The 17,028-nt window shown below is 42.5% G+C and overlaps 1 protein-coding gene across 1 annotated transcript in view; it reads left to right on the top strand.

Annotated features, from left to right (window-relative positions):
- Positions 1-15,740, top strand: part of KCNB2 (potassium voltage-gated channel subfamily B member 2) — a 358,595-nt gene extending 342,855 nt beyond the window's left edge. Inside the window, exon 2 of the mRNA XM_077752474.1 lies at positions 13,358-15,740. Coding sequence (XP_077608600.1) covers positions 13,358-15,514 — 2,157 coding nt within the window. The 3' untranslated portion in view covers positions 15,515-15,740. The remainder of the gene's footprint in view (positions 1-13,357) is intronic.
- Positions 15,741-17,028: the final 1,288 nt, after the last annotated feature.

The following is a 17,028-nucleotide window of genomic DNA, read 5'->3' as shown; positions in this document are numbered from 1 at the left end:
AAGTTTTATTATTGTGTGAAAGGGTTTAAAGCAATGGCTGTCAACTGCCGGCTGGACAGGAGGTCAGGGGGGAATTGGAAGCCATCTCAGCATCACCTCTGAGACTTTTTTCTAGTAACTACAGCTGCCCACGCCAGAGCCCCTGGAGAGTGCTGAGAAGCCCCCACAGGGCCCAGCAACCCACCCTCATTTCCAGAACTGAAATCCACTTTAAAAACCTGTAGAAGAGCCTCCTAAGCTGATTTTTTTAATGGCATGCTTTTGTGCCTTAGGCCAGAGCTTCTCAAATTTAAATGTGCACGTGAACCCCTCGGGAATCTCGTGAAAACAGATTTGGATTCAGCGGGCCTGAGATGGGACCTGAGATTCTGCCTTTCCAGTAAGCTCCCAGGTCATCCTGCTGCCTCCAGGACCACCTTTTGACAAGGATTTTAGCCTCCCGATAGAGAACACTGGAGCGACTCTGTACAGATAACAGAATGTCTCAGGGATTGTAGGAAATGACCACATCAGACAGCTAGAAAAAGCGGGATCCCTCTGCCCAATAAACACCCCTGAGTTCCTAATGAGTACAGACGTGCTAACAAAACAAGCCCAACAGGATTCAGATAAAGGCCCTTGTTTGGGATGTGCTCCCCGCTTCCCGCCCTGAAAAGCACCTGTCACTGTGCAAGGGAAGCTGATGCTTCTCACGGGCCCTGGGACCTGGGACCCCCAGCAGCCTGCCCCCAGGAACAGCTGGAAGGGAACCACGCAAGTTTGCTGCAGGCACAGCCTGCTTGGCTCTCAGCCAATGGGTCCTTTGGCAAAGCTGCTTCACTTCGGGGTGGCCCTCACACGTCCCCTGGCTTCTAGCATCCTCTGACGTGGTCTCAATGATGTTGACCCAAAAGTACTTTTCAGAAAAGCTTTACTGCAGAGATTCATTAAAAGGAAAAATAATGATTGCATTACGCTTTTTGTTGTTGTTTTTTTTCTTTGAAACTGCTGGGACACGGTCTTTAGATATGGGGGGAAGGGTAGAAATAACCCCTTGACGTTTCTGTGTCCATGGTGATCAATGAGCTGATGAGGCCAATGAGGTGTCCAAGGAACAAAGCCAGGTTTCAATGGCACTTTAATTCTGGAAATTTAGGCTTCCTTGGAGAAACTGGAAGTTGGAGTGGGTGAGAAATAATTCAACAAATGAGCGCGCTTTCAGGGAGCCGCCGGTATAAATGGACTCCCCCACTAGTCTTTGCCCTGTGTGATTTCAGAATGTACACTTAAGGTAAAATTTTATAAAAGAAAATAGCTCTGGCAAATAACAGTGTGTGTCTCATAACGTTTTCATGCACCAACAAACTGTTGTTTAACTCTAAGAGAGAGATTTTTCTAGTTCTATTCCAAACCGTGTAGTGCTTATTAGAATTTTTCGATACAAAGAAATACTGCTTTCAAAGAAAGTGCTGATTTAAGTCATGGATCGCTCTGGGTCTTCTATCAGCATGAGATACTCATGGAGATTGGTGAGGGCTGCCGTCTTGCTAGTAAACATGCGGGGGCGGGGGTCCTAGACTCCCCGTGTTCGCAGCAAGTGAGGTCAAGATTCCCCCCACCATAAACATGGTAACATACTTCCTTCTTGAACCCCTTCGCTGCAGCCACAGCAGCAGAAACCTCTCTTCTTCTCTTCAGTTACCCCCCTCCCCCAATCAGCCCCACACACTGTAATCAGCGATCTAAAATGCAAATCTGAGCATGTTGCTTAACTGTGTGTGTGTGTGTGTGTGTGTTTGGTTTTTTTTGTTTTTGTTTTTGTTTTTACTCCTCCCTGCAGTGCCCTCAAGCTTTAGCACGCATCAGAATCACCTGGAGGACTTGTTAAAACAGATTTCTTTTTTTTTTTTTGCTTCTTTCAAGAAGTTTTATTTTAATTTATTTATTTATTTATTTATTTTTTACAAATAGTTTATTGTCAAGTTGGTTTCCATATAACACCCAGTGCTCATCCCCACAAGTGACAAGTGACAAGACAGATTTCTAAGGGGAGCCTGGGGGACTCAGTTGGTTAAGCATCTGACTTCGGCTCAGGTCATGATCTTATGGTTCGTGACTTTGAGCCTCGCGTCGGGCTCTGTGCTGACAGCCAGCTCAGAGCCTGGAGCCTGTTTCAGATTCTGTGTCTCCCTCTCTCTCTGACCCTCCCCTGCTCACGTTGTCTCTCTGTCTCTCAGAAATAAATTTTAAAAATAAATAAATAAAAATAAAACATAGATTTCTGGGCCTCTCCCCAGAGTTTCTGATTCAGTAGGTATGGAGTGGGGCCTGAGAATTTACAATTCCAGCAAGTTACACATAATGCCAATGCTGCTGCTCCGGGGGTCACACTTGGAGGAAAGCTGGCTTTTGGTGGAGGCCCACCAAACTCTTCACCCGTGCATCAAGTGCCCTGCAGAATTTGCCCATTATCTGACTTCTGAGAAGCACACACACGCCCCACTCATCTCTATACCTCCACCTGCATCCAGTCATACCACCCTACTCAGTTCCTGAAATCAGGGTTGGGGGAAGGTTGTGGAAGTAGTACACTGCACAAATTATGGAGGCATCACTCACGTGATCTCCTTCTTGGTACCGTCTGGAGTTGACTAGTGCACAGCCTGCACCCTTACATGTAGCAGCCCTGGGATCACCAAGGACTCCTTCATGCCATGCCTTCTTGTAGATATATCCACCCATACAAGCTTACTTGGAATCTTCTGAGCAAACCATGTTTTGGGCTTCAAAGCCTTTGCCCACCTAGTTCTCTTGCTCCATAATGCCCACTATTCCCTTTTCTGCATTGGCAACTTCTATTCAGCCTTGAAGCCCTCCCTCTCAAAGAGCAGATTTATAATTAGAAGTGTCCTTAGAGGCAAGGAAATATTTTCCATTAGGAAAAGGAAGAATCTTACAGAATTTGGATACAACTGTAAATAGTCAACTGTCTAGAACATTCTGTGTTCAAAATCTGTTTTTTTCTCCCTCAGGTTTATATGAGTTACCTTTTTGAAGAACTAAAAAGTTGATAAGGAAAAAATGGAGGGAGAATAATTTCCATTTATTTTGGTCTAGCCTGGACATCTCCAAGTTGTATATTTATATGACATACAATAAAAACTAATTTTTTTAAGTTCATTCATTTTTGAGAGAGCATGAGTGAGGGAGGGGCAGAGAGAGAGGGTGACACAGAACCCAAAGCAGGCTCCAGGCTCCAAGCTATCAGCAAAGAGCACGATGCGGGTCTCCAATTCACAAACCACAAGACCATGACCTGAGTTGAAGTCAGACGCTTAACCGACTGAGCCCCAATAATAAATAATTGTTAATTATTTTAACAAATTACATTTGTAAATAAACATTGTAAATAGAATGTATAGCATTCTTATGTCTATACCTTTATAAAGTTTTTTTACTTCTTTTCTGTGATGCTTGAATTTTGATTACATGAAATAGTGATGTGCGTATGCACATATTTATATGTGTATGTGTATATGAGTGTTTGTGAACACGCGTGTGTATGTATTTTTAAAATTCAAGTATAATTGACATGTAACATTCTGTTAGTTTCAGGTGTAAAACATAATGATTCGATGTTTGTATACACTGTGAAACGATCACCACAGTGGGTCTAGGTAACATCCGTCACCACACAGAGTCACAAAAAATTTGCTTCTTGTGATGAGAATTTATAAGATCTGTTCCCTTAGCAACTCTCAAATACGCCATACAGTATCATTAGCTACAGTCACCATGCTATACATCACATTCCTATGACTTATTTTCTAACTGGACGTTTGTACGTTTTGACTCCCTTCACCCACTTTTTCACCTCTGGCAACCACCAGTCTGTTCTCTGTACTTTTTTTTTCTTTTTGGTTCTGCTTTTGTTTTAGATTCCACATATAAGTAAGATCATATGATATTTGCCTTTCTTGTGTATGTTTTTTAATGGATAACCTCCATTATTAATTCTTCTCAGTGGCTTAACATTTTATTGCATAAACCTGAATCTACCCTGGATCTATACATGGAATGATCACTTCATTTACTGGTTGAATTAACCACAGATCCGAATCATACTCAGCAAAAAATGTGACACAGAATAAATGCAGCACTTTTCTTTAAGAAAACATATCCTTCTGCGAAGGTGAAGTCCAAAGCTAATACACAGTCGAAGCAGGCTTCTTGAAGAATAAGATTAAAAGAAGAAAACAGCAGTCTGCTCAGCATAATGAAAAAAGAAAGGATTAATAGAAAGTACAACTTAAGCCTAGAGAAAGATTATGTTGCTGAACTTGTAAAGCTGGACTGTTATCATAAAGTGGTCTATTTATAATAGGAATTTCTATTGTTAAAAAAATCCTATTGCTGGTTAAATCTTTTAGGTGGACTTTGGGCCACATGGAAGTGACAGAATATGACTAAGAACATGTCTTATTCTTCTGGGTGTTCTGTGGTAGGCACTATAAAAATTTTTATGAAAAATAAGTAGTCGGGGTCTTCCAGAATTCTAAAATTTTGGCCTGAGAAACAAAACTGACTCGTATGAAATTGTCAAATGATTATTTAAGAAGGCTGTCGGTTTTATGGGTGCCTGGTCAAAACTGGCCAACATAAACTGAAACTTTATGGAAAGTTTCCAACTTCCTGGAAAGTACGGTCCCAAGTACTGTCCCAAGAGACTCCCCACGATTTAAATTTGTCACTCCTCCTTCTGGAGCATTACTGTTAATGTGATTCCATCCCAGCAACTCCTAATCTCTCAGTTCAAACTTCAGACTTCCCAGAGCAAGAAAATCTGATCAGGCCAGTCTAGAGCAATGGATTAACATACCAAAGAAGTAAGATTGCCAGAGCAAATACAGAATGCCTAGTAGATTTCATATAAACAAATATTTTAAGTTGTTTTTTTTTTTTTTTGAGAGGCAGAAAGAGAGAGAAAACACGAGTTGGGGAGGGACAGAGAGAGGGAGAGTCCCAAGAATCACAGAGTGAGCCACACAGGTGCCCCACAAATGTTTCTTAGTGTAGGTATTCTCGTTAAAAGTTTGATTCAAATATAACAGCCTCCTGTTTTCTGCTTCCTAAATCTGGCAGCCCTGCTGGGAGTACAAGCAAGGTTGCCAAGGGAGACCATGTGAGTCCAAGTAACTGCCAGAAGTGCCCGCTACACCTCCGTGTGTCTGGTAAACCCAGGAAATAAATGCTACAAGTGTTCAGGAGAGAAAGGCCACTGTAATGTGGAGTACCAGGGAGGACTTCTGGAAGAAGGACAGATGGAGCACAATGGGCAGTGGTACTGCCTCATGGGATGAGGGGGATGAAGAGGATGACATGCCCAGGAAGCATGTAAATATAATATGTGGATAGATTCAATAGATGATTGATAGATAGATACACAGAGTGGTAGCCAGGAGTTTTACAGGCTGTGTCTTGCAAACAGCAGGAACTACCCATGTTGTGGTAGTCAGTGCCCCAGCGGTAAGATAAGTTTAAAAATAAATGCTCATACATTATGTATAGAGAGAGATAGGATAGATAGATCTATAGATACATAGATATTAGAGACATGAGAAAGAGATTATGAGANGGACAGCTAAACATCCATATATTACTTTTGGCTCTACAGCTCTTAACTAATAGCTTATTGTTGACCGGGAGCCCTATCAGTAACATAAACAGTCGATTAACAGGTACATATTTTGTATTTTACATTTACTATATATTATGTTCTCACAATAAAGTAAGCTAGAGAAAAGAAAGATGTTATTAAGAAAATCATAAGGAAGAGAAAATACACTTAGAGCCCTGCACTGTATCAAAACAACAATCTGCATGTAAGTAGAACCATGAAGTTCAAACCATGTTACTCAAGAGTCAACTGTAGGTATATATAAAAGAGAGATTAAGGGGGCGCCTGGGTGGCTCAGGCAGTTAAGCATCTGACTTCAGCTCAGGTCATGATCTCATGGTTCGTGGGTTCAAGTCCCGCATTGGGCTCTGTGCTGACAGCCAGCTCAGAGCCTGGAGCCTGCTTTGGATTCTGTGTCTCCCTCTCTCTCTGACCCTCCCCTGCTCACGCTGTGTCTCTCTCTCTCTCTCAGAAAGAAATAAAACATTTTAAAAAAATTTAAAAGAGAGATTAAGGAATTAACTAACACAACTGTGAGGACCAGCAAGTTTGAAATCCATAGGGCAAGACAGCAGTCTAGAAATTCAGGTAAGAGTTGATGTTGTAGTCTTGAGTCTGAAATCCACAGAGCAGGCCAGGCAGACTGGAAACCTCAGCAGGATTTCTGTGTTAGAAATTGCTTCTTCCTGGGGCGCCTGGGTGGCTCAGTCGGTTGAGCATCCGACTTCAGCTCAGGTCATGATCTCATGGTTTGTGGGTTCGAGCCCCGCATCGGACTCTGTGCTGATGACTAGCTCAGAGCCTGGAGCCCGCTTCAGATTCTGTATCTCCCTCTCTCTCTGACCCTCCCCTGCTCACACTGTCTCTCTTTCAGAAATAAATCACACATTAAAAAAAAAAAAAAAAGAAATTGCTTCTTCTTTGGAAAACCTGTCTTCATCCTTAAGACCTTTAACTGATTGGCTGAGGCCTATCCACATTGTGGAGGGTAACCTGCTTTATTCAGAGTCTGCGAATTTAGATGTTAATCATATCTTTAAAAACAAACACCTTCACCACAACTTCTAGACTAGTGTTTAACCAAACAGTTGGACACCACAGACTAGACAAGTTGAACCATAAAATTAATCATCAAGGTCCTCAAAACAATGCTGTGTAGGTGAGTGAAACAAGTATTTTTCTACATTTTCTATATGGGAATGCTAAGTCCCAGCAAAGCTAATTCTGGTGCCCAAGGTCACAAAACTAATAAAGTGTATCAGAACGGGATTCAAACTCTAGCCTTTCAACACTAAGCCCCATATTACCACCACCCCCTCTCCACCTCCCAGGCACTTATTAAGCTCCCTGAATCTTCATTTCTTCATCTATAAAATAAGAAATAGAATATTTCCAACTTCTCCTCTAACTTCAGTGTCCTATGGTTTGTTTTTACAGCCTAGTATCAAGTTAAGTGAAATTCTGTCCCAAGGATGAATTCTACTCATTCTGCTCTTGTGTCCCTCCCTCCATATCCATCATTCACAGACTAAATGGAAGCGTCTAAACATTTATGTTGTGCTTTCTTGGGGAAGGAGGGGAGGCTAAGCAGTCTACAAAAGTAACCCTTGAGGGTTAGGAAGCCAGGAAGTTTGTGCTTGGCCAAGTTTGGCCAGTCTCCATTTCACTCTCTGGCTCCTGAAGGCTCACAAGAACAAATGACTTAAAAAGAAATACCCAGTCGTTGGAATGTGTGTAAGATGAAAGGTATCTCCATCTTTCTGTTGCTCCTTTCTCTGCAGAGTGACTGTTAATAATATTAAAGTTTCCTTCACCAGTCTTCTACCTAATCACTTGCTTCCTAAAATCTAACTTTTTAAAATACAGAAAACATATCATCATGAGTAGTGAAACAAAGCTTTTTCCCAGAGATATGAAGAAACTATCAAACCAGTATCTTTAGTCATAAGATAACCAAAAACTCTTCCTCAAAGAATTGGTTTTGTATGTGAGAGTAAAAAAATTGGAAGAAGAATTGGATAGTATGTGGGACTAGAATGTTTCTCACACCCTTCCCCAAATGAAAGACAGTATGCAGGCTGACAGCTGACCTCAGCTTGAACATGAATGACTAAGTCTTTTCAAACCCCTCAAACCCCTCATTGAATAGCACACAAATGGAGGTGGGGGAGGAGTGAATTCCTGGGTTCTTGTTACCTGCAGGGCCAAAGTAACGGACAGACAACTTGAACCTTTCAGTGATGCTCCTGCTTTGCATGTGTCGTGCTCACACCAGTTAGCACCGAAGGGCTTCAGGTTTGCATGTGCCAGTCAGCTGAGGGTACTTAAGCACAGATTCCCTTTTTTCCTGGGAGGGCCAAGGGAACATTCTGCAGAAGAAAAAGCTAGTAGTCAACTAAGGGCCACCGGTGTAGAGGAGAGCACCAGGTGTTCTAGGAATATGAGAAGCTCAAACTGCCAACCTAGATGGTTCTTCCTTTAGTGCAAAACAAAGGATTTACTTTCTGGTTTGCTGCAGTTGATACTGCCTTTAGAAATAGGAGATGGGGGTGGGAGGCACCTGGGTGGCTCAGTTGGCTGAGCGTCCGACTTCAGCTTAGGTGATGATCTCATGGTTCATGGGGTCAAGCCCCGCGTCTGGCTCTGTGCTAACAGCTAGCTCAGAGCCTGGAGCCTGTCTTCAGATTCTGTATCTCCCTCTCTCTCTGACCCTCCCCTGTTCACGCTGTCTCTTTCTCTCTCAGAAATAAATAAAGCATTTAAAAAAAAAGAAATAGGAGATGGGAAGATTTAAAAAAAGAAAGAAAGAAAGAGATCGGTGGGTGAAATCATGATATTCTAACCAACTTCTAGTCTCTTCCCTTGACAAATGGTTTAAGCTTTGGCTTATATGCTCATGCTTTGTCCTTTTTCTGAAAATAGAAAATTATTGATGCTCCTAATAATGTTTGTCACAGGGCTTTTCCTTCTTGTCAATTTAAATAAGCTCATTCAGAAAATTCTTTTTTTAAAGAGTTCTTTTTAAAAAAAAATGTTTATTTATTTTTGCGAGAGAGTGTGTGAGCAGGGGAGAGGTAGAGAGAGCCAGAGAAACAGAATCCAAAGCAGCTCCAGGCTCTGAGCTGTCAGCACAGAGCTTGGTGGGGGGGATCAAACTCACAAGCCAAGAGATCATGACCTGAGCCGAAGTCAGGCGCTTAACTGACTGAGCCACCTGCATGCCCCTCTCCTAAAAATTCTTATCATCACATTCCCTATGTTGTTTTCTATTGCTGATCAGTTTTGTTTTTAAATGTGTTCTATACCACTAGGAAGAGAAAGCAGGAATGCTATGTAGTTAGAAGCTTGAAAGTCACTGTCACCTTCCAGTTTATATTCGTGAAGGAAGGAAAGGTTAGGGAAGAGAGGAGAGAGAGAATGTACCTGCACTGACTTTCAGTGCAAGGCACAGACGTTTCCATGTGCTTTTGTGGACTACTGAATTTAAAGCAGTAGTATCAGTGAATTTAAAGCAGATATGAAATTGAATATAAATGGGGGATAAACAGTCCAAGTACATTTCATTTCCTCTTGATGCTGGCCAAAGGCTTTGTCCAGACACCTGTCCAGCATTTCTTACACGTATCCCACTTTACATTTGATAGGATTGTTTCATGTGCATGATCTAGTTTGATCCTTACCAACCCTGTGAGGCAGACAAGACAAATGTCTCATTTTACAAATAAGAGACCTGAAGCTCAGAAAGGTAATCAGCTTGTCCAAGTGGCCCGCGGAGATAGAGGCATGTGTTTTAATTCCCTATCTTGTGTTCTTTCCACCACAAAACACCCATTAACACCATTATATCCCTTCAAAGGATATCACATCAACAAGTTGGTGCAATTGAGGCAAGTCTTCCAACTGCCTTTACTTCTTGTTACAGATAACAATGCAACCAATTTTTGGTACCTATTAATACAAGTGTCAGGGGTCCTAATCTTAACTCCATGTGATCCTCTGAATTTCTGTGTTTATATGAAGAATTAAAATCATTTTCCAGGTGATTCAAAATGAAAGACAAGTTTCATCCAGAAAGACTATATATTCCCAGCAACCAAATGCTTAGAACAGAACAGCGCAATAGTTTTCAAAATCTTCTCATTTGACTTTTTATTTCTAAAGCCACAAAAGTATATATTGGCCACTCAACTAAATGATAGGATCAGCTGTGACTTATCCTTGGTGTAGATGGCAGACATAACTGGAATTAGCAAAATGTGGTGGTTTAGAAAGAGAATCCTCACACATGAGAGGTAAAAGGGACTGTGGTGGGGCGCCTGGGTGGCTCGGTTGGTTGAGTGTCCAACTTTGGCTCAAGTCATGATCTCAGTTTGTGGGTGGGTTTGAGCCCTGCGTCGGACTCTATGCTGACAGCTTGGAGCCTGGAACCTGCTTCAGACTCTGTGTCTCCCACTGTCTCTGCCCCTCCCCTACTCGTGCTCTTTCTCTCTCTCTCTCAAAAATAAATAAACATTTTTTAAAGAAAGAAAGGGACTATGGAGATGTCCTAATCCAAATCTCCAAGGGAGTTGACCAATATTGCACAGGTAATTGTTTGCAATTTCTGTGTTTCCCTTCATTCGCCATGTGCAAACCTCAGTCTGCTTGCTAGAGCCGAGATACACAGCCAGCTCTAGAGGCCAGTTGTTGGAGGCGACAGGAGTTAAAAATCTAACTTGTACGTGGTTAGGATAAAAGAAGTAATGCCTACGTGCCACAAGGGTTTTCTATACTAAAAAATATCCATGTTTAGAAGTATATCTTGTAGCTTAGAGCAAAATGTCACATTTATTATATTTATTTTGTTTAAAAACTACAATAAAACAATAAACTCACATTTGGCTTAGTGCACCACACATCATCTTTGGTGTATATTAAATAATTTGTCTAAAGCACTGTCTTTCTGGGAGAACTCCAAGCTTCACAAGATATTTAAAATAGCCATTTCTCTAAACTGAGAGCAAATGGACTTTGACAGATAAATTTGAACATGAGACAGAAAATAATGCACTTTAGTACCTGTCATTTCTTTAATACGAATATGGGTTGCTAAGTGCTTGAGTGTTTGTTTTTTTCCTTTAGCCATTCTTTTCCTTCAAGAACATACTCCAAATCATGTTGAACATGTCTGTTAAGTTGCCATCAACTGGACGTTAGACTGCATTAGGACTCCAGTGTTTCATTAGTTCCCAAAATTAGCTACCGAAGTCAAATGACATACAGCCTAATGGTGATTGTGGAGCCAAGGAAAACTGAAGGTCCACCCTGGACCATCCACTTCTGCCCTTTGTCCAAAAACTTGGAAGATAATGGAATGGTTTCATTTGTAATTCTACTTTTCTCCTTGATCTTTGAAGTGACAGTCATCAGTAAGATGCATCCAAAATGGCCAGGTGAACAAATAAGATACAGAAAACCTAGAGTATGGATTATCGGTACAAGAATGTGGCGGCAACCCCAGTATTTTAAATGCTCACTTAATATAATATACTTACTAAACAACAGTGTGACCTCCTAGAAAACACAGAGGGACTGTTTGCTTATGGTAAGAGCATAAGAATGGATGGGACCTGACCAGTGCTTCCTAAGGAATATTGTAGTGACAGAAATTTGTTAGCGCCGTGCTGCCATTGGCCTCTGCAGGTGGAAATTTGAGGTGAGCATTCCCAACTTGCTCTTAATAAACCCTCTGAATCCATTATCTATGGGTTTATGTAAACCTTCTGGGAGGATTTCTAACTTTAGCCTCCACAATCTCTTAGAATAGAATGAATAGAACCTTTTATCTAATGTGATTCACCGATACACTTTTTAGAGGAAATTCTGAAGGATACTCAAGTCAAAAGTACTTACTTTAGTTTTAAGAAAAATACTTAAAACTAATAATAATAAACTAATAAAAATACTAGTAATACTAATCGTGAATACTCTCCTCTAAGTTAAGGAAACATAAATCTTTATTCATTATCTGTAACACATTCTTAAATATGTTATACCGTGGTTTTACTTGAGAGAGACTTGAGAGGAAAGATAGAAGCTGGGAGAACAGGAAGAAAAAAACAATGAAAGGTACAAAGGAGGCATAAGAGGAGAACAAGTAAGGTGAGTAACCCAGAAGTAGAGAAACTCACGAGGATAAAGAGAAGAAAATGGAGGGAGGAAGATGAACAAAAGAAGACTCTTGTTTAGAAGTCCCGATGTCAGTTAGAGACAAACTAATTTTTCACGATCTCAGGTTTACTGAGCTGTGGGGTCTCAAGCTGCTTAACCACTGTCCTTTGAAATGTTTCCCTGATGCTGAATCTTTAAATAGTCACTGTCAGGATATTTTTCTCAGAGCTGCATATAGTAACTGAGACCAATGACAGCTCCCAAGGTCATTGACAAAAGTCAGATGAAACCAATCCAGACCTAATCTAGGTACAAGAGGCTTCCTACATCACCAAGAATTGTGTGTCCCAGGTGCACCCTCTTTATTAGGCAAATAAAAACAAAAAAAAAAAAAAAAAAAAAAAAAATGCTTCCTCCCATTGCTCTCAAACTTTAGTCTTCATACTCATTCTTATAAATGTAGAACACCAGCTTATAGTAAAGAAATCCCTACTTGGGCTGTATCTCTTGTGCATGGTTTCACGGATTTCCCACATTCCTGTTCTTGGCCTTCGTCTTTCCAGGAAGATGCTACCAAGTTCACCTACTCATTTAAGCGTCTAATAATATGAGCACCTTTTATTTAGTTGCCAATATTTGTATGCCATGTAATCTTCACAACCACCATGAAATAGCTGTCACTCTTGTCTTCATCCTACAGATCGGTAAACTGAGATGACAGGCTGAAAGCTTGTCCCAGGTCACACAGTAAGCAATAAAACCAGGCTCAGAGCTCAAACGGACTAAAATCCAGTCACTCCATATTCTCACTTCTTACTGAGCTCTTCCTCTTTCCTTCCGCATCTGACATCGTGCTATTTCCTCCATCCAAAATGTCTGCCCTGAGCCAAAATCATCATGGGTGGACAACAAGCTCTTCTTTATGAAATTGTCCTTGACTAAATGAAGTTAGCTCTAATCTTCCTTTCCCACACGATGCTGGCCAGAAGTCCACACTTCCCAGGATGACGGCTGTCCTGGCTTGGTTCTGCCGTCAGTACTTACCGCATAAACAGTACCTGTTGTACGAGAAGCATTGTTGTACTGAGTGCCATATAGTCTCTCCATGTGTAGGCTCACATTCGTGCTTTTAGTTGTAGACTAAAGCTTCTAGAAACCATAAATTCTATCTAGCCTATCTTGCATGTCAAGTGATTTCACTTAAAGAAATATACACCAGGTGGTTAAGAGAGAAAAATAACAGAAAACTGAGAGAGAAGAGATTGCTCCCCAGAGTGATTCCAAAGGGAGGTTACTGACACAAGTGTGACTCAGAAAAATGGCAGGGGTGAGGGAATGGACTTTTTTCAAACTTCTTAGGCTCTGGAATTTAAATGTATACTACCTTGGGCTTCAAAGTGAGATGAACTCACAAAAAGTGAATGTGTTTGCATTGGTTAGGGAATATCTTTGAGCAATCTGTATCATTTTAAGAACGGGGAATCCATATGTCTCCCAGCTGCCTAAGCAACTAAGAGGATTTGCTAACTTGGACTTCCTTCTCTTTTCCAGATCTTGGCCATCGTGTCTATCCTGTTCATCGTACTCTCCACCATTGCTCTGTCTCTCAACACTCTACCAGAGCTGCAGGAAATGGATGAATTTGGACAACCCAATGACAACCCCCAGTTAGCACATGTGGAGGCTGTGTGTATTGCTTGGTTTACCATGGAGTACCTTTTACGTTTTCTGTCCTCACCAAATAAGTGGAAGTTCTTTAAAGGCCCACTGAATGTCATTGATTTGCTGGCCATCTTGCCATATTATGTCACCATCTTCCTCACGGAGTCCAACAAGAGCGTGCTGCAGTTCCAGAACGTGAGGCGTGTGGTTCAGATCTTCCGGATCATGCGCATTCTCAGAATCCTGAAACTTGCCAGACATTCCACAGGCCTGCAGTCTCTGGGGTTCACCCTCAGACGGAGTTACAACGAATTGGGCTTGTTGATACTATTTTTGGCCATGGGGATAATGATATTTTCCAGTCTGGTATTTTTTGCTGAGAAGGATGAAGATGCCACCAAGTTCACCAGTATCCCGGCATCGTTTTGGTGGGCCACCATCACCATGACCACCGTAGGCTATGGTGACATTTACCCGAAAACATTATTGGGGAAAATCGTGGGAGGCCTCTGCTGTATTGCCGGGGTTCTGGTTATTGCCCTTCCCATCCCAATCATCGTGAACAATTTCTCTGAGTTCTACAAGGAGCAGAAACGCCAGGAGAAGGCAATTAAAAGGAGAGAGGCTCTTGAGCGGGCCAAGAGGAATGGAAGCATCGTTTCTATGAACTTAAAAGATGCCTTTGCCCGAAGCATGGAACTGATAGACGTGGCCGTGGAGAAGGCAGGAGAGTCGGCCAATACGAAGGACTCGGCCGATGATAATCACCTCTCTCCAAGCCGGTGGAAGTGGGCCAGGAAAGCTCTGTCGGAAACAAGCTCCAATAAATCTTTCGAGAATAAGTACCAGGAGGTTAGCCAGAAAGACTCCCACGAGCAGCTGAACAACACTTCTTCCTCCAGCCCCCAGCATCTGAGTGCCCAGAAACTGGAGATGCTGTACAACGAAATCACCAAGACACAGCCTCACTCTCACCCAAACCCGGACTGCCAAGAACAGCCCGAGAGGTCATCTGGGTACGAAGAAGAGATAGAAATGGAAGAAGTGGTCTGCCCACAGGAGCAGCTGGCTGTGGCGCAGACCGAGGTCATCGTGGACATGAAGAGCACCTCCAGCATAGACAGCTTCACCAGCTGTGCCACCGACTTCACAGAGACGGAGAGGTCGCCCCTGCCGCCGCTGTCCGCCTCCCACTTGCAGATGAAGTTCCCACCCGACCTCACAGGGATAGAAGAGCACCAAAGAGCCAGGGGGCCCCCATTTCTAACACTGTCCAGAGAGAAAGGGCCTGTGGCCAGGGACGCCACCCTGGAATACGCTCCAGTCGACATAACAGTGAGCCTCGATGCCAGCAGTTCCCAGAGTGGGCTCCACGGCCCTTTGCCGTCTGACAGTACCTCCGAGAGCCCTAAGAGTTCGCTGAAAGGCAGCAACCCACTAAAATCCAGATCGCTCAAAGTGAACTTCAAGGAAAACAGAGGCAGTGCCCCACAGACCCCGCCCAGCACAGCCAGGCCACTGCCGGTCACAACCGCTGACTTTCCCCTCACCTCCCCGCAGCTCATCAGCACCATCCTTTTAGAAGAAACCCCCTCCCAGGGAGACAGACCCTTGCTGGGCGCTGAGGTTTCGGCACATTGTCAGGGACCTTCCAAAGGGCTGACCCCTCGGTTTCCCAAGCAGAAACTCTTTCCTTTCTCATCGAGAGAGAGGAGGAGCTTCACGGAAATAGACACTGGCGAAGACGATGACTTCTTAGAGCTCCAGGGGCCAAGGCAGGACATGCAGGCCGACTCCAGCCCCAACTGCTTTGCAGATAAACCTAGTGATGGAAGAGACCCTTTAAGAGAAGAGGCCTGTGTGGGCTCTTCCTCCCCCCAGGACACAAGTCACAACTGTAGGCAAGACATTTACCATGCTGTGGCTGAAGTAAAAAAGGACACTAGTCAAGAAGGGTGCAAGATGGAAAACCACTTGTTTGCCCCAGAAATTCATTCCAACCCAGGAGACACAGGTTACTGTCCCACACGTGAAACCAGCATGTGACTAGTTACAAAAGCAATAAAAAAAAAAAAAACTTGTTTCTTAAAAATGCGGTAATAATGCCTGTGAACTAACAAATCGGGAAGCCCCCCCAAAAAAGTGCATAAAATGTTATTTTTGCATGGCATGAACAGTTTAGTTTAAGTACTGTTTAAATAAAGAGTCAAGACTGCATTTTGTAACAAACAAAATGACTGAGGAACGGTGAACAAATAAAGAGAGCTCTATTAGGAACCAGTATTCTGCAATGTCTGACATTTTTGATCCTTTCATTTCAAATTGTAGACAGATTTTCAACTTTTAACTTTTCTGTTACAATGAATTTTAGAATTTGCACATGAAAGGATGAAATGTCACTGCATGCATTCATAAGTATGAGGAGCAAGGTGCTTTGAGCTTGCAAAATGCGTAACCCTGTAAATAATGGGACCTGGGGTGCAAAATTGTCAAGGACATACGGAAACAAGTTTCTGAGACACAGGTACTTCCTTCACAGCTACTGCCTGGAGGGGCTGTACAGACTTCTTGTTGCGAAACTGCAACCTCTTCTTAAACCGTCTCACATTATCTTGCTTTGGGTTCTAAAGCTCTTATAAGTACATTTGTTTAAAGGAATACAGTATTTTTATTGTGACATAATTCATAGGGTGCATTTTTCTTTTGTGCTTCTGCTTAGTTGTGGCATTTGTGGTTTTATTTATAAATCATGAAAACAGGCAAGATTTAATGACCAGATATCAACAAATTTGAGATTTCAGCTTGAAATTTTGCCAATTATATATCCTGCCACAGCCTAAATACCTGAAAATATTTCAGAGGCTATACAACTGAAACTTTTTTTTTTAATGTCACTCCGCATTTGGAAATCAGTTTTTTGTTGTTGCTGATGTGTGCTGGCCATCTAAAGATGACTGTATTTTCCACTTGTATCCAACATCAACTGTTCTGTCTAAAAAACTAAAGACAGGGGCGCCTGGGTGGCTTAGTCAGTTAAGCGTCTGACTTTCGCTTAGGTCATGATCTCACGGTTCGTGGGTTCGAGCCCCGCGTCGGGCTCTGTGCTGACTGCCAGCTCAGAGCCTGAAGCCTGTTTCAGTCTGTGACTCCCTCTCTCTCTGACCCTCCCCTACTCATGCTGTCTCTCTCCTAGAAATAAATTTAAAAAAACATTAAAAATAAATAAATAAATAAATAAAATAAAAAACTAAAGATAGAATGCAGATATGCCAAAATGGGAATTCCAAAACGTGACTTCTGATGAACTAAAAGCGAAGCTATTTGAGTGAGACTGCCACCCCTCTCATAGATAGCTGGGTAGAGAAATGAGTTACCATAAAAAGAGGCCTGGCGGGACAACGGGTCACCCAGTATTTCCCAGTGGGGAGAGGGAGGCTGCCACCTGGGAAGGGCTGCAGGTGCCAGTAGCACCTGCCAGTAAATGCAGCAACTGAAACCCCCTCGTTTCCAGCGTCCCCAGACATCATCAGGACCCCCCATGTTGAAAGCCACTTCTAGCA

The sequence above is a fragment of the Crocuta crocuta genome, unplaced genomic scaffold (assembly GCF_008692635.1).
Source record: "Crocuta crocuta isolate KB4526 unplaced genomic scaffold, BGI_CrCroc_1.0 scaffold141, whole genome shotgun sequence".
In the NCBI taxonomy this organism is placed as follows: Eukaryota; Metazoa; Chordata; class Mammalia; order Carnivora; family Hyaenidae; genus Crocuta; species Crocuta crocuta.
Note: the sequence above shows the minus strand (reverse complement) of the source record. Positions and strands in the feature narration are given on the sequence as shown.